This window comes from Mobula hypostoma, chromosome 9 (assembly GCF_963921235.1).
Source record: "Mobula hypostoma chromosome 9, sMobHyp1.1, whole genome shotgun sequence".
Taxonomy (NCBI): Eukaryota; Metazoa; Chordata; class Chondrichthyes; order Myliobatiformes; family Myliobatidae; genus Mobula; species Mobula hypostoma.
The window spans coordinates 151,596,935-151,614,121 of record NC_086105.1 but is presented as its reverse complement, the minus strand read 5'-3'; the positions used below and the strand labels follow the sequence as shown (position 1 = coordinate 151,614,121).

At 43.7% G+C, this 17,187-nt stretch overlaps 1 protein-coding gene across 2 annotated transcripts in view; it reads left to right on the top strand.

Annotated features, from left to right (window-relative positions):
• LOC134351425 (dynein axonemal assembly factor 8) overlaps nt 1–17,187 on the top strand; it is a 167,145-nt gene that overhangs the window by 6,124 nt on the left and 143,834 nt on the right. For both annotated transcript variants that reach the window (XM_063057534.1, XM_063057533.1), the window contains exons 3-8: nt 901–1,011; nt 2,116–2,742; nt 3,731–3,857; nt 6,074–6,251; nt 12,816–12,986; nt 15,760–15,855. In XM_063057534.1, the coding sequence (XP_062913604.1) occupies nt 901–1,011; nt 2,116–2,742; nt 3,731–3,857; nt 6,074–6,251; nt 12,816–12,986; nt 15,760–15,855 (1,310 nt within the window). The remainder of the gene's footprint in view (nt 1–900; nt 1,012–2,115; nt 2,743–3,730; nt 3,858–6,073; nt 6,252–12,815; nt 12,987–15,759; nt 15,856–17,187) is intronic.

Below are 17,187 nucleotides of genomic sequence, written 5' to 3'. Positions count from 1 at the left end.
TGCACAGGATCTCACAGCAGGTATAATGAGCCTGAGTAACGAGATGAGCCACTGCCGTGGGTGTGTGATATGAGTATTGAAATTTACTGCATTCAGTTCTCCCATGTTCTATTGAGCATTATAGATACCATAACCCTACAGGGGATAGTAAAAACCACTGAGAGGTTCACTGGGGTCTCCTTCCCCCCATTTGTGACATTTCCCAGGAGCGTTGTAGGGGAGGGGCCCGGTTCATTGTTGACAATCCCTACCAGCCATCCCACAATCTCTCTGAGCCACTACCATCAGGAAGGAGGTACAGGAGCATCAGGACTATGACTGCCAGACTGGAGTAACAGCTCCTTCCTTCAGGATGAGAGACTAATGAATACCTTACCATGACCGAGGTCTTGTCATTAGGACAGCAAGCTATTTGCTGTACTGTTTCCCGTGCTGTGCATTACATGCATTTTGAATTTATTAACTTATTTGTGGTAATATTTTGTTTTATGTGTTCTGTGTAATATATGTTGCGTTAGTGCACTGTGGTTCAGCAGAATGTTGTTTCATTTGGTTATATATATGTACAATCAGATGACAATAAACTTCAACTTGAACTCCTGTACACAGTTAGCAAGGTGAAGGAAATGAACTTCTGAACACAGATGGGATAGACTAGGAGTGTTATGATGATTCCTATTTGGTGGATGGGATGAGGTGGTGTCAGTTATTCCCCACATCAATTCTCATTTCGGTTCTGACCATCATCGTTTTAACCTTTTCCTGTGCTGATTTCTTGGTCCTTCAGTGTTTGAACTCAGTTATGAATATCAGACTAAGTCCACATACCCATTGTTCAGTTTTTCTCTCTCTGTTCTGAGATCTCACCTTCCACTTCTTGTATTTTTTTACCTTGCGCAGTCAGGTTCAGAAGATGGTGAAGTTGCGATTTTCCAGCGAGACACCACGGGGCTAATTTCATGCCTGCCAGAGGATCTGAGAAACTTAACTCTTGAAGACCCAGTTCTTGAGGTAAAAATCCACTTGTTGTATTGACACCCCTGTAGGAATACTGTCTCCTGAGGTTGGTGCCCTGTTCAGTTTTATTCTACGTGAGAGCCAAGTTTAGAACTTTCATTGCAGACAATGCCATGGCTCTGATCCACATCTTCTCTTTCTATCTTGGCACAAGTCTCTTCATGTCTTTGAGAGAACATCAGTCTCACAGCTCCCCAGCCTACAGAATTTGAAATTCTTGGGCTGAAGTCTGCAGAGGCTGACACAGTGCATTGAACAGAGAGCTAGAATTAGTGAGTTGGGGTGGTCAGTGTTGAATAGAGAGCTAGAACTGGTGAGTTGGGTTGGTCAGGGTTGAACAGAGAGCTAGATCTGGTGGTTTGGGTTGGTGTAGGGGTTCTGCTCTTTGACAATAGAGCAAATTAGCGATATTTATTATTTGTTTAGAGATACAGCATGGAACAGGCCCTTCCAACCCAACGAGACACACTGCCCCGCAACCCCCCCATTAATATGAACCTCATCACAGGACAATTTACAGAGACAATTAACCTACTAATCAGTAGGTGTATGGACTGTGGGAGGAAATGGGAGTACCTGACGGAAACCCACAAGGTCACAGGAAGAAGGTACCATAAGACATAGGCTCAGAATTTCGCTGTTCAACTCTTTGAGTCTGCTCTGCCATTCCATCACAGCTTATTTATTATCCCTCGCAACCCAATTCTCCTGCCTTCTCCCCGTAACCTTTGATGTCCTGATTAATCAAGAACCTATCAACCTTCATCTTAAATATACTCAATGATTTGGCCGCAGAGCCATCTGTTGCAATGAATTTTACTCCTGTATCTTGTGGTGTATTCTCCCTGTGACCACATGGGTTTCCTCTGGGGGCTCCAGTTTCTTCCCACAGTCCAAAGATGTACCACTTACTAACTTAATGAGTGATTGTAAGTTGTCCTGTGATTAGGCGAGGACTAAACCGGGGGTTGTTGGCAGTACGGCTTGAAGAGCCAAGAGGGCCTGTTCTGCACTATATCTGTAAATTAATAATAAATAACTAAAACACTCAAAGCTTATATGTTGCTGCTGGTGTCAATGGTTTCTGGATATCCACAGGAAATGCTGGAATCTGCAAGGTGTCCACCTGAGGCTTGGGCAACAGAGAACAAAGCAAAGACATCTGATGATCATGAAGACTTTTGGGGTAAGACTACCTGGCACTTGCAGAAATTCAATGGCATCAATGATTGTCTGGAAGGTGAACTTGCTTCTTTCAGTGGTGATTCCACAGATTCAACACCATCTGTAAGTCTCATCAATGATAGGAACTTGCTACATCCAGAGATAGAACCTCAGTCTGCTGAAAAGGAGCACCTTACAGATGCAAGAGACAATGGTGGAGGGGACCCATATTTATCCAGAAGGCAAAAGGTTATTAGCAGCAAAGAACAAAAGAGCCTCATGTGTCAAGCCAGTGGAGATGGGAAGCTGGATTATTGGTGCACCCCAACACCAACTACTGCTGGGCTTCCGGAATTAACAGCTGCAAGGGACTTGGTGAAAAATATCTCTGAAAGCACCTCACAAATTCTCCTGGACAAGGCAGCATCTCCTGAAAAGCACCTCATGAACTCCAGTAAAAACCAAGAACTTGAAGGAACAGTATCAAAGGATAAGTTAATCAGTGGAGATCCAACGTCCGGTGGACTACACTCTCACAACCCACCTATTCTTTCTTTAGAGGTGAGCTGATATACATTACCTCTTTCTGTTAAAGAAAAGGGGGTTAACTTAGTATAATTCCCTAAACAATACTCTTTCTAAGGTGGCCATATAAGAAAGTACTGGAACCTCAGGTCCCTTATCGTACTGAAGACATTGAGTTTGAACTCTAGGTCTAAATGCGGCTTGATGCTAACTGATAGCATTGATAAATGGGAGATCCAAATGTTCAATTTGACTGACATTCCTGTGATCTCCTCGCCTCCACCAACAGCTCTTGGTGAAGTTTGAAATGATCTGTGCTCCAGTCCAGGCTCCAAAATCATTTTCATAAGACAGGACAAGAGTTGCTTTTCTTCAGACCGTAAGACATAGGAGCAGAATTAGGCTGTTCTGCTCATTGAGTCTGCCCTGCCATTCCATCATGGATAAATTATTAATTCGCACAACTCCATCTCTTGCCTTCTTCACGTACCCTTTAACGCCCTCGCTAATCAAGAACATGTCACCTCCACTTTAAATATACCCAATGACTTGGGCCACCACAGCTGCCTGTGGCAATGAATTCCACAGATTCACCACCCTCTGGCTAACAAAATTCCTCTCATCTCTATTCTAAGGGGACGCAATTCTATTCTGAGGCTGTGTCTCTGGTTCTAGAATCCCCCACTATAGGAAATATCCACTCCACGTCCTCTTTATCTCGGCCATTCAATATTCAGTAGGCTTCAATGAGATTCCCCCCCCCTCCCATTGTTCTAAGCTCCAGAGGTACACAGGCAAAGAGCCATCAAATGCTCCTCATTCGTCCTTTCATTCTTGTGAACCTTCTCTGGACCCTCCCCAACGTCAGCGCGTCCTTTCTTAGATAAGGGGCCCAAAGATGTACCTTCGATTTCTAAAAGCCGTTCCCAGGCTGTATTCTTTAAACAAATGCTTTCATTGAATATTATATATAAGATAATATTTCATGTGACCCATCAAGCTGACTTGCTCTCACCATTTTTAGTGTGTGGAGGAGGCATATCTGGATGAACTTCTCCACAGCCTGCAACACATCAAAGACCACGAGAGTGATCCAAAAGACCACAGCCCTGATGTGGAGGATCTCATCAACTGTTCTTGGTCTGGTTCAGGTAAACAGGAATCATACTTTCAGAATCAGATTTATTATCACTGACATATGCAATAGAATTTATTGCTTTGCAGCAGTACAGTGAAAGGCATAAAAAAAATTAAAATAAGAACCATTTATTAAAAAAATGTAATAAGTAGTGGAAAAAGAGGGCAACAATAGTGTGGTAGTCAGACATCCCACTCTGCAAAAACTCATTTCAGGGAGGTAGCACCATCAATTTGTGGGAGAGTCCCGGAACTTCCGAGAGAGGTGGAATGTCTGCAATAGAGTAGCTCCTTAGCAGCTAGCCAGTTAGTTTAAATAACATTAGCTATGCTAATGAATGAATGATACCAGTTGAACTCACCTCAGCATGTCTTTTACAGTTTTAACCCACCATGGGCAATAGAAAAGTCACTGTTGCAAACAGTGCAGCGAGCAACACTATCATTATTTTTGACCCCTATTAGGCAAGGGTACACTTTAGTGTAGTCTGGGGTGACATACATTTTGTATTTTTTTTTTGGAACACTCTGCCATGGCACGCGCATGTGCACGCGCGCTCTCTCTCTCGCGCTCTCGCTCGCTCTCATTCTCTCTCTCGCGCTCGCTCACTCTCAAAACAATCAATTTCCGGGATATTGTATATCATTTGCGGCATTAGGGAACAACTATCAATATGCAGGAGACTCCTGGAACTTCCGGGAGAGGTGGGATGTCTGGATAGTGTTTATGGATTCATGGACCATTCAGAAATCTGATGGCAGAGGGGAAGAAGCTTGCTCACAGAAGGCAAAGACTGGTTGCAGATGGGTCATATTCTGCATGGAGGTTGGTGACCAGTGGTGTGCCTCAGGGATCTGTTCTGGGACCCGTTCTCTTCATCATTTTTATAAATGACCTGGATAAGGAAGTGGAGGGATGGGTTAGTAAATTTGCTGATGACACAAAGGTTGGGGGTGTTGTGGATAGTGTGGAGGGCTGTCAGAGATTACAGCGGGATGCAAAACTGGGCTGAGAAGTGGCAGATGGAGTTCAACCCAGATAAGTGTGAGGTGGTTCATTTTGGTAGGTCAAATATGATGGCAGAATATAGTATTAATGGTAAGACTCTTGGCAGTGTGGAAGATCAGAGGGATCTTGGGGTCCAAGTCCATAGGACGCTCAAAGCAGCTGTGCAGGTTGACTCTGTGGTTAAGAAGGCATACGGTGCATTGGCCTTCATCAATCGTGGGATTTAGTTTAAGAGCTGAGAGGTAATGTTGCAGCTATATAGGACCCTGGTCAGACCCCACTTGGAGTACTGTGCTCAGTTCTGGTCGCCTCACTACAGGAAGGATGTGGAAGCCATAGAAAGGGTGCAGAGGAGATTTACAAGGATGTTGCCTGGATTGGGGAGCATGCCTTATGAAAACAGGTTGAGCGAACTCGGCCTTTTCTCCTTGGAGCAACGGAGGATGAGAGGTGACCTGATAAAGGTGTATAAGATGATGAGAGGCATTGATTGTGTGGATAGTCAGAGGCTTTTTCCTAGGTCTGAAATGGCTAACACGAGAGGGCACAGTTTTAAGGTGCTTGGAAGTAGGTACAGAGGAAATGCGGGGCTAAGTTTTTTACGTAGAGAGAGGTGAGTGCATGGAATGGGCTGCCAGCAACGGTGGTGGAGGCAGATACGATAGGATCTTTTAAGAGACTTCTGGATAGGTACATAGAGCTTAGAAAAATAGAAGGCTATGGGTAACCCTAGGTAATTTCTAAAGTAGGTACATGTTCAGCACAGCATTGTGGGCCAAAGAGCCTATATTGTGCTGTAGGCTTTTTTAAGTTTTCTAAGCTGTTACTTAAATGTTGCATGTGTGCTTTCAGGCTCCTGAAATGGTAGTTTTTCCCTAATGGTAGTAATGAGAAGAAGCCACATCTGGGTTATGGGAGTCCTTAATGATGGGTGCTGCTTTTTTGAGGGATCACCTTTTCAAGATGTCTTTGATGGTGCCCATGATGAAGCTGGCTGAGTTTACACCCCTCGGCGTGTTTTTCCGATCTTGTGCTTTGGTGCATCCGTACTAGATGGTGATCCAACCAGCTAGTTGCGTAGCACAAGTCTTCCATACCACTGCTGAGATATTATCTGGTTCCACTTTATCTGGTCTTTATACAATTGCTATGGTGTCACAACAAAAAAACACAGCGTGAAATCCGCTCTTATGCCTTGAGTATTCTTTTTGTGCTATGCAGTTCCCTCGCGTGTAAAGAGTGAGAACTACCTTATGGAACAGCTCGCCTTGTTCTGCACTAAGCAGTCAGGAGCACCTGTCACATTCAACAACCAGGTGTCAACAGAGTACTATTCCAGCAGGGAGCAGTGGTCCTTGACCGATGGAGACAGAACCAATGGTCTCAAAGAAATTCCCAGGTAAAAATAACTTTAACGCATTTAAAGTATGTATTTTCAGACATTATGTTTTTAATTTAACTTCAAAATCAGAATCAGGTTTAATGTCACTGGCATATGTTATGAAATTTATTGTTTTCCAGCAGCTTTACATTGCAATAGATAATTATTTAAAAACTTACAATTACAATACACATATTTAAAAAAAATAAATTCAATAAGTGGTGTAAAAACAGAGGGGGAAAGAGAATGTGAATTAGTATTAAAACATGTGACCACCACCAGACTTGTGTTGAAATAGGGAAAAGAAATTAGTAGTTTGTGCTTACCAGTGTGTAGTTCTCATTCAGTGATTAAGCTATGGAACTAAATAAAAGTTATGTGTGGCTCTGTTCAATTTTCAGGATATCCCAAAGCACCCATTAATGATTAATTTTGCTTCAGAGTAGATTGTAAGCTAAATAAAGGCCTAATTATCCATCATCAGGGACACCGTCCCCGCCCCACCATGATCTCTCCTCGTTGCTGCCATCAGGAAGAAGGTACAGGAGCCTCAAGACCCAATTCTCCAGCTTCAGGAACAGTTCAAAATTCAAAATAAATTCATTATCAAAGTACGTACATGTCACCATATACAACCTGGAGGTTCATTTTCTTGCAGGCATACTCAATAAATCCATAATGGAATAATAATCGCAATAGAATTAATGGAATTAATCAATCAATTACCCCTCAACCATCAGACTCTTGAACTTAGCTCAACCTCACCCACCCCAACACTGAACTGTTCCCACAACCTACGGACTCACTTTCAACGACTCTGCATCTCATGTTCTCGATATTTATTATTTATTTATTTGTTATTACTTTTTTTTCTTTTGTACTTGCCCAGTTCATTGTCTTTTGCACATTGGTTTGTTATCTTTCTATTGGGTTCAATCTTTCATTGATTCAATTATGGTTATTGGATTTACTGAGTATGCCCACAAGAAAGTGAGTCTCAGGGATGTATATGGTGATAATAAATTTTCTTTGAACTTTGAATAGAAAATATAAAGCCATAGAGCACTGCAGCACAGAAACAGGCCCTTGGGCCCATGTGTTCTGTGTCAAATTATTATTCTCCCTGTCAACCACACAGTACATTTTCACAAACTACAACTTGGGCAGCATTGTGGTGCAACGAATACAGTGATGGATCTTAGGATCAGTTATCTATGTGATTAGGAGGCTTCAGAGCTGATCATTTGGAGTTTGGGGTCCTGTCATCAGCTAGTCCAGGGTTCAATACCGAAGATCAAAACCTGAAGCTCAGTTGGAAGTGTGGAATATTTTACTGGAGCTGGAGAACTGTGTGTGTGTGTGAGAGAGAGATGGAGGAACAGGGCATATTTTGCTGTTGACGTTTTGTTGCTTGCTGTGTTCTTTGTTGTTCTGCCGAGCATCGTGGGCACGCTATGTTGCCACTGGAATGTGCGGCAACACTTACAGGCTACCCCCAGTACATCTTTTGGTGTATTGGTTGTTAATACAAATGACACATTTCACTGTGTATTTATTTCCATATACATGTGATAAATAGATCTGAATCTAGAGCTGCTGCATCACGGATCGAGCAGCCCAAGTTCCCAAGGTTCTGAAGGAACTGTACGAGACCATCATCACCCTGGAGACTGCACACCCAGAGGCTGCTTTCATCGTCACCGGAGACTTTAATAGAGTGTCACTGTCTAAAGTCTCTCTGAACTTTGTCAACACATCCAGGTGAGCACACGGGGAGATAGCATACTCGAGCACTGCTACTCTCCCTTCCGCAATGCTGACAAAGCACTCCTCCGTCCGCTGTTTGAGAAGTCGGATCATTCCTCTATCTTGCTTCTGTCCATGTACAGCCAAAGTTAAAACCATCCACTGTTGGTCCGACCATTCGGTCTCCATGCTACAGGACTGCTTTAATAACGTCAACTGCAATGTCTTTCCCAATAAAGATGTCTCCTAGTTCACAGAAGGGGCTACAAGCTTCATCTGGAAGTGCATTGAGGACGTTGTCCCCCAAAAATCTGTCAGGGTCTATCCAAACCTGAAACACTGAATCAGCAGTTTCGTGCGTCCTGCACTTACTACGCAAGAGAGAACGTTTGCTGCCAGTAATCAACAGGAACTCAAGAAATGCAGCTACGATCTACACAAAGTCATCAAGGCAGTGAAACAATACAGGGACAAGATCTGGACACAACTCTCCATCAACTACACACGTCGCTTATGGCAAAGTCTGTACACCATTGCAGACTTCAAAGCTAAGCGCAGTGGTGCTGCCAACATCATGGCCTCATTTCCAGATGAGCTGAATCTTTTTTACGCTCGGTTTGATGTCGCCAACACTGAGACCCCGAGGTGCACCTTGGTCATCTCTGAGGCTGAAGTAGGCAGGTGTTTCCATCGAGTGGACAGTCGCAAGGCTGCAGGATCGGACGGCATCCCAGGGTGTGTACAGGATGTATGCTGCACAACTGGCAGCTGTGTTTACGGACATTTTTAACGTCTGCCACCCACATTGAATGAACCCCCTATAATTCACCTGCTGGCACAACCAATTGACAGATGATGCAATAGCCACAGCTCTACACACCGTCCTTACACATCTGGAGAATAACCTTGTGTAGCTGGATCCTGGTCTTCCTGCCAGATCACCAGAAGGTGGTAGAAGTAGGCTCCCTCACCTCTGCCCCTCTGACCACCAGCGCAGGACTGTGTCCTAAGCCTTCTCCTTTACCCACTGTATACCCATGACTGTGCCGCTACCCACAGTTCCAATCTGCTAATTAAATTTGCTGATGATACAACATTGATGGGCCTAATTTCAAATAATAATGAGGCAGTCTACAGAGAAGAAGTCATCACCCTGATACAGTGATGTCAAGAAAACAACCTCTCCCTCAATGTCGCAAAAACAAAGGAGTTGGTTGTGGACTACAGGAGGAATGGAGACAGGCTAACCCCTATTGACATCAATGTATCTGGAGTTGAGAGGGTGAACAGCTTTAAGTTCCTCAGCATACACATCACCGGGGATCTCACGTGGTCTGTACACACCGGCTGTGTGGTGAAAAAGGCACAACAGCACCTCTCTCATCTCAGATGGTTGAAAAAGTTTGGCATGAGTCCCCAAATCCTAAGAACTTTCTACAGGGGCACAATTGAGAGCATCCTGACTGGCTGCATCACTGCCTGGTATGGGAACTGTACCTCCCTCAATCGCAGGACTCTGCAGAGAGTGGTGCGGACAGCCCAGCGCATCTGTAGATGTGAACTTCCCACTTTCCAGGATATTTACAAAGTCAGGTGTGTAAAAAGGGGCTGAAAGATCATTGGGGACCCAAGTCACACCAACCACAATCTATTCCAGCTGCTACCATCCAGGAAACGGTACTACAGCATAAAAGCCAGGACCAACAGGCTCTGGGACAGCTTCTTCCACCAGGCCATCAAACTGATTAATTCACACTGATCTAATTGTATTTCTATGCTATACTGACTGTCCTGTTGTACATACTATTTATTACAAAATTACTATAAATTGCACATTGCACATTCAGACGGAGATGTAACATAAAAATGTTTACTCCTCATGTATGTGAAGGATGTAAGAAATAAAGTCAATTCAATTCAATTCAAGTTCAATCCTGTACTGTCTGTGTGGAATCTGCATATACCTGGTTCGTTCAGGTTGTTATAGCAGGGAGTAGTGGGGATAAGCCCCCACTACCTGTTAAATGCTACTAATGGCATGTGTCTCAAATAACTTCTGACAACCAAATCCAGCTCCCAGCCTTTATGAATGGCTTAGCTACTAAGCCCAGCAGAACCATTTCTATTGGCAGAGGAAGGGGCAAAGGCTGGTTACTGGTACCAGTCACTGTGGGCAGATGGGGCCCTTCACCTGTGGTTGGCAGCTCAATGAGGAGAAGGAAAATTCTGATCTCAAACTTCTGCCTCCTTGCGGCCATACCCACTCATGGGGAAGGCTGCAGATGATGTGACTGGCAGCTCGGTCATCTCTGAGGCCAAAGTATGCGGGTGTTTCCAATAGGTTGACAGGCACAAAGCTGCGGGACCGGACGGCATCCCAGGGGGAGTACTCAGGATGTGCACGGCACAACTGGAAGGTGTGTTTATACACATTTTTAATCTCTCCCTCTCCCAGTGTAGAGTGCCCTCCTGCTTCAAAACATTCACCATTGTTCCTGTACCTAAAAAGACCAAGGTAACATGTCTGAACGACTGGCATCCTGTCACACTCACCTCAATAATAGCAAATGCTTAGAGAGGCTGGTCAAGGATTACATCTACAGCATGCTACCACCCAGACTAGACCCCCTACAATTCCCCTACCGACACAACCGATCGACAGACGACGCAATAGCCACTGATCTTCATACCGTCCTTACACATCTGGAGAAGAAGGATGCTTATGTGAGAATGCTGTTCTTGGACTACAGTTCAGCATTCAACACCATAATTCCCTCCAGGCTCGACAAGAAGCTCAGAGACCTCGGCCTTCACGGGTTGTCTTCGTGACACCACTGTGTCAGGGTGATAACTTCTTCTCTGTAGGCTGCCTCACTATTATTTGAGATTAGGCCAATCAGTCTTATGAGCCTTGATCACAGTTTCTACAACTGTGTAGCCGGATCCTGGACTTCCTATCAGATCGCTGGCAGGTGGTAAGAATGGGCTCTGGGCTCCCTCACCTCTGCCCCTCTGACCCTCAACATGGGTGCCCCTCAGAGCTATGTACTAAGCCCTCTCCTTTACTCTCTATATACCCATGACTGTATCGCCACCCACAGCTCCAATCTGCTAATTAAATTTGCTGATGATACTACACTGATTGGCCTAACCTCAAATAATAATGAGGCAGCCTACAGAGAGGAAGTCATCACCCTGACACAGTGGTGTCAAGAAAACAACCTGTCCCTCAATGTCGCAAAAATAAAGTAGCTGGTTGTGGAGAAACAGAGACAGGCTAATCCCTATAGACATCATTGGATCTGGGATTGAGAGGGTGAAGAGCTTTAAGTTCCTTGGTATACATATCACCAAGGATCTCACGTGGTCTGTACATGCTGGCTGCGTGATGAAGAAAGCAACAGCACCTCTTTCACCTCAGACTGTTGAAGAAGTTGGGTATGGGCCCTCCAAATTCTAAGAACTTTCTACAGGGACACGATGAGCCTGCATCGCTGCCTGATATGGGAACTGTACTTCCCTCAATCACAGGACTCTGTAGAGAGTGGTGCGGACAGCCCAGCACATCGGTAGATGTGAACTTCCCACTGTTCAGGACATTTACAAAGACAAGTTTGTAAAAAGAGCCTGAAGGGTCATTGGAGACCCGAGTCACCCCAATCACAAACTATTCCAGCTGTTACCATCTGGGAAACAGTACCTCAGCATAAAAGCCAGGACCAACAGGCTCCGGGACAGCTTCTTCCACCAGGCCATCAGTCTGATTAACACATGCTGACACAACTGTATTTCTATGTTATATTGACTATCCTGTTGTACATAATATTTATTATAAATTACTATAATTTCATGTTTGAATGGAGAAGTAACAAAAAGATTTCTACTCCTCATGTATTTGAAGGATGTAAGTAATAAAGTCAATTCAATAATGTAGAGGAGTAAACTCCAAGGAAAATTCTGCAGTTGCAGTTCCTTAGACAGTTCTACCTTGAGTTCAATGATGACTGGCAACTCTTGTGATGCCGCTGGTGCCAAATTCTATCAGTCTCTGCTGTTCCTTTGGGTTCATCAGCTGCATGGAGCGGGGAGTCTGCTGCACGGGCAACAGTCTGCTCTCCATATTGTACTGCCCTGTTTCATTAATCACATAGACAGCTGAGACACAATATCCATGGTTGAACCTGACCAATGGCGGACCCGATGACTGCGGATTTCCTACAGGTACTCAAGTTTCCTTCTACATCCCAAAGACCATCTCAGCTGGTTATTTAATTGATGATTGTCTATTGCTCCAGTGTGTAGGTAAGTGGTAGAATTGACAGAGAATGTGGGGGAATCAAACAGGATTAACAGAGGGTTGGTGTAGATGGGTGCATGAAGGTCCGTAGTGACTTTGTGGGCAGAATAGTTTCTTTCCAATGATATATGCTTGCTATGAGAAGTAGGTGAATTGATAGTATTCAGTTTCAATGAAGTGGTTGTGATAGGAATGTTGAACGTTGCATTTTTTGCTTTTTGGATTTACTGTACACATGACATTCTGAAAGACAAATTATATTGTGCATTAATTATTTTCTCATCAAACAGCCTCATGTTTCCCTCACAGTTCTTTCGCAGCAATAACATTCCTTTGGAACCACTCCTGTTTCCTCATAGAAAACTGACCAAAAACATACTGGAAGTATGAGTTTTGTCAAAGTAATAATGATGAGTGAACAAGACCAAGTGCATTATCTTAGATCAGCTACAAAGGAGGTGTATTGAATATCACCTTGCACTTTTGGATTAAATAATGGTATCATTAACCACTTCTGTTCCCTTCTTCCATGTTCCTAGTCCCGAAGCTGTTTTGTGTTCACTGGAGACCGGAAGAATAATGCCCACGAAAATGACCTCGGAACCAAAAACTGTTTTCATCGACCTTCGTAAGTGGGAGCAGGAAAGAAACTCTACACAGGCACGCTGCAAAAATGGAAAAGAGAAGCTTACATATGTGCAAGATGAAAGGTAATGAACAGAAATCCTTGGTGATGTTCTGTAGGCATATTTCCAACAAGTACTCAGTCATACTGTTTATTCTCTTCCATAGATGTTGCCTGACTTGCTGAGTTCCTCCCACATTTTGTGTTTGGTGCTTGTACATGTCCATAATTCCCTGAGAGTGGCAACGTAAGTGGATAGGGTTAATGCATACTTGCCTTCATTGGTTAGGGTGTTCAGCAAGTTAGGTTGCAGCTGTATGAAATGTTAGTTCACCTACATTTCTGGTATTGTGTACATTTCCAATCACCACATCACAGGATGGATGTGCAGGCTTTCAAGAGTATGTGGAAGAGGTCAAAAGAATTTTGCCTGGTTTGGATATACCCATTGACGACACATTCAAGAGGCAGTACCTCAAGGAGGTGACATTTACCAAGGACCCACAACTGGGACATGCTCTCCTCTCATTACTATCATCAGGGAGAGTGATAACCCACACTTGATGATTCAGAAAGTTACTTCCCCTCCACCATCAGATTTCTAAACTATTCTTGAATACTATCTTGTTTTTTTAGCACTATTTTTTATAATTTATAGTAATTTTATATCTTTGCATTGTGTTGCTGAGCAAAACAACCAATTTCACGTCATTCTAAATCAGTGATAATAAATGTAATTCTGAGGTATGAGCAGAGCTGGACAAACTTGGGTTTTCTCCAGAGTACCAGTGGCTGAGAGTGTGATCTGATAGAAGTATCGAGGAATAAAGACCACCCACAGGTTGATGGGATTAGTCAGCACAAACACTGTGGGCTGAAGGGCCTTTCCTGTGCTATTCTCTTCTATGTTCTGTGTTGAGCAACAGATTTGCTATACTGGTTCCTGCTGCAGAAAGGTTTGTGTGAAGTTGGGCTACATACACTGACGTCTAAATGCTTGGAAGAAGACAACTTTGGGACAAATAATACAAGTTGGAGAGCTTATCATATGGTGGATCTGTGATACTGAATCAGAATCAGCTTTATTATTACTGACAAATGTCATGAAATTTGTTGTTTTGCAATGGCAGTACAGTGCTATACATAAAAAATACTAAGTTAAATAATACATAACAAATATGTAATGTAAAAAGAGAGGAAAATAGTAAGGACCTTTCAGAAATTTGATGGAGGAGGGTAAGAAGCTGTTCCTGCAACATTGAAAGTCTGTCTTCAGGCTCCTGTACCTCCTTTCTGGTGGTAGTAACGAGAAGAGGAGATGTTCTGGGTGGTCGGGATCCTTAACAATTGGTGCCACCTTTATGAGGCACTGTCTTTTGAAGATTTCAAAATACATAATGATTGATAGATTATGTGCATTGTCCATGGAAAAAAAAGTACAGTCAACTTTTCAGGCTGAGACCTTTCATCAGGACTGGAGAAAAAAAATGAGGAGTTAGAGTTACCTTGTGTTTCTTCCTCCCCTCCCACCCCCACCACCTTCTAAATCTGACTCCTCACCTTTTTTTCTCCAGTCCTGATGAAGGGTCTCAGCCCAAAACGTCGACTACTCTTTCCTCCAGCATTCTGGGTGTGTTGCTTGGATTTTCAGCATCTGCAGATGTTCTCTTGTTTGTGCATTGTCCCACTGTGATTCAACAGTATGAACACTCTACCTGACATTTCACTTAGTTCCTCAGTATGAGTTAGTCATGATTCAGAACTTCCAAAGAGAAGAGGAATTTACAGACAGGTTTGACTTAACGTTATTTCCCCTGAGTACTTTCTCCATTGGGAGTGCTGGATTCTAGAGTCACCCATGTGTCAAACCAAAGAAGCTCCAGTCAATACTTCATTCATCAATGTGTAAATTCAGGAACAGTGATGCTTTATAATTCCCTTAGGGCTCATAGACTTATTGAGTTGACTTTATTTCTTATATCCTTCATATACATGAGGAGTAAACATCTTTACGTACATTTCCGTGTAAATGTGCAATGTGCAATTTATAGTAATTTATAATAAATAGTATGTACAACAGGACAGTCAATATAACATAGAAATACAATTGCATCAGCTTGAATTAATCAGTCTGATGGCCTGGTGGAAGAAGTTGTTCCGGAGCCTGTTGGTCCGGGTTTTTATGGTTAGGGTGACTCTGGTTTCCAATAATCCTTCGGGCCATTTTTACACACCTGTCTTTGTAAATGTCATGGATAGTGGAAAGTTCACATCTACAGATGCATTGGGCTATCCACACCACTCTGCAGAGTCCTGCGATTAAGGGAGGTACAGTCCCCATACCAGGCAGTGATGCAGCCAGTCAGGATGCTCTCAATTGTGCGTGCCCCTATAGAAAATCCTTAGGATCTGGGGACTCAAACCAAACTTCTTCAACCATCTAAGGTGAAAGAGGCACTGTGGTGCCATTTCCACTACACAGCTGGTATGTACAGACCACATAAGATCCTCAGTGATGTGTATGCCGAGGAATTTAAAGCTGTTCACCCTCTCAGTTCCAGATCCATTGATGTCAATAGGGGTTAGCCTGTCTCCATTCCTCCTGTAGTCCACAGCCAGCTCCTTTGTTTTTGTGACATTAAGGGAGAGGTTGTTTTCTTGACACCACTGTGTCAGGGTGATGACTTCTTCTCTGTAGACTGCCTCATTATTATTTGGGATTAGGCCAATCAGCTTATGAGCCTTGGTCACTGTTCCTACAACTGTACTCATTGCACCTGCTCTCACCAGTTGGCCGTGGGCATGAAGGAGAGTTATCTGTAACAATTGTATTATTCTTTACCCATGTTTTTACACAGTTCTGCTGACTCGTCCCTCGAGGAGGATGACCATGATGTCATGTCAGCCCAGAGCAGTGATCAAGGACAGATGAAGTCGTCCTGGCATGATTCAAGGTGAGTAAAACCTAGCCATGTTGTGTGGGAATCAGAGTCGGGCAATTTGAGGACATACTTGGCATTTGATAAACCCATCAAACAAGAGGTGATCTAGCTAAGGTCCTTTGGTTGATCCTCTATCAATATATATTGATCTGACCATACCTATCTGTGGAATTAACACTACAACAAATATTTGCTGTGATATCCATTTTCAAAAACTACTTATAACATGGTAGATGTGTGATGTTTGTGTGGTTTGATAGATGGTCAGACATCGGCATGTTTATGTAGTTAACAAGCATTTTCTCTGCATCACTTTTCTTGACTACTTCTCTCCCCTTAAATTTCCTCCTAAACACTCCTTAGACATTCTCTCTCCTCCATCTCCTCCCACCAGGCAGAAGATACAAAATCCTGGAAGCACATCCTGGAAGGCAGAGGGGGTGGGGTTGCTCTATTGGTAAAAAAAAATGTGGCCTACAAATTACAATGGGAGATAGAAAATAGATAGAAATATAGAATAATAGAAAACCTATAACACAATACAGGCCCTTTGGCCCACAATACTGTGCTGAACATGTACGTACTTTAGAAATTAACTAGGGTTACCCATAGCCCTCTTTTCTTCTAAGCTCTATGTACCTATCCAAGAGACTCTTAAAAGACCCTATCGTATCTGCCTCCACCACCGTTGCCAGCAGCCCATTCCACGCACTCACCACTCTCTGCGTAAAAAAAACTTACCCCTGACGTCTCCTCTGTACCTACTTCCAAGCACCTGAAAACTATGCCCTCTCATCTTGGCCATTCCAACCCTGGGAAAAAGCCCCTGACTATCCACACGATCAATGCCTCTCATTATCTTATACACCTCATCAGGTCACCTCTTATCCTCCGTCGCTCCAAGGAGAAAAGGCTGAGTTCACTCAAACAACAGGAATTCTGCAGATGCTGGAAATTCAAGCAACATACATCAAAGTTGCTGGTGAACGCAGCAGGCCAAGCAGCATCTATAGGAAGAGGCGCAGTCGACGTTTCAGGCCAAGACCCTTCGTCAGGACTAACTGAAGGTCACTCAACCTATTCTCATAAGGCATGCTCCCCAATTCAGGCTCTCTCTCTCTCTGGCTATCCATCCCATAGGATGATGATGGTTCCGTTCAGTCAGTTAGTAGGGTGGTACCCCATTCCTCAGAAAGCAAGAGTGTGTGCATGAATGGATTTTAGGTGAGTAGAGGGTTGCACAGGTCCAGACCCACCCTCTCGACATCCCCTCCCAGATCCAGCAGCATGATGGGGTCCAAGATGGCTGGGGGAAGTTCTGTTGCAGTGAATGGCCAGACCAAG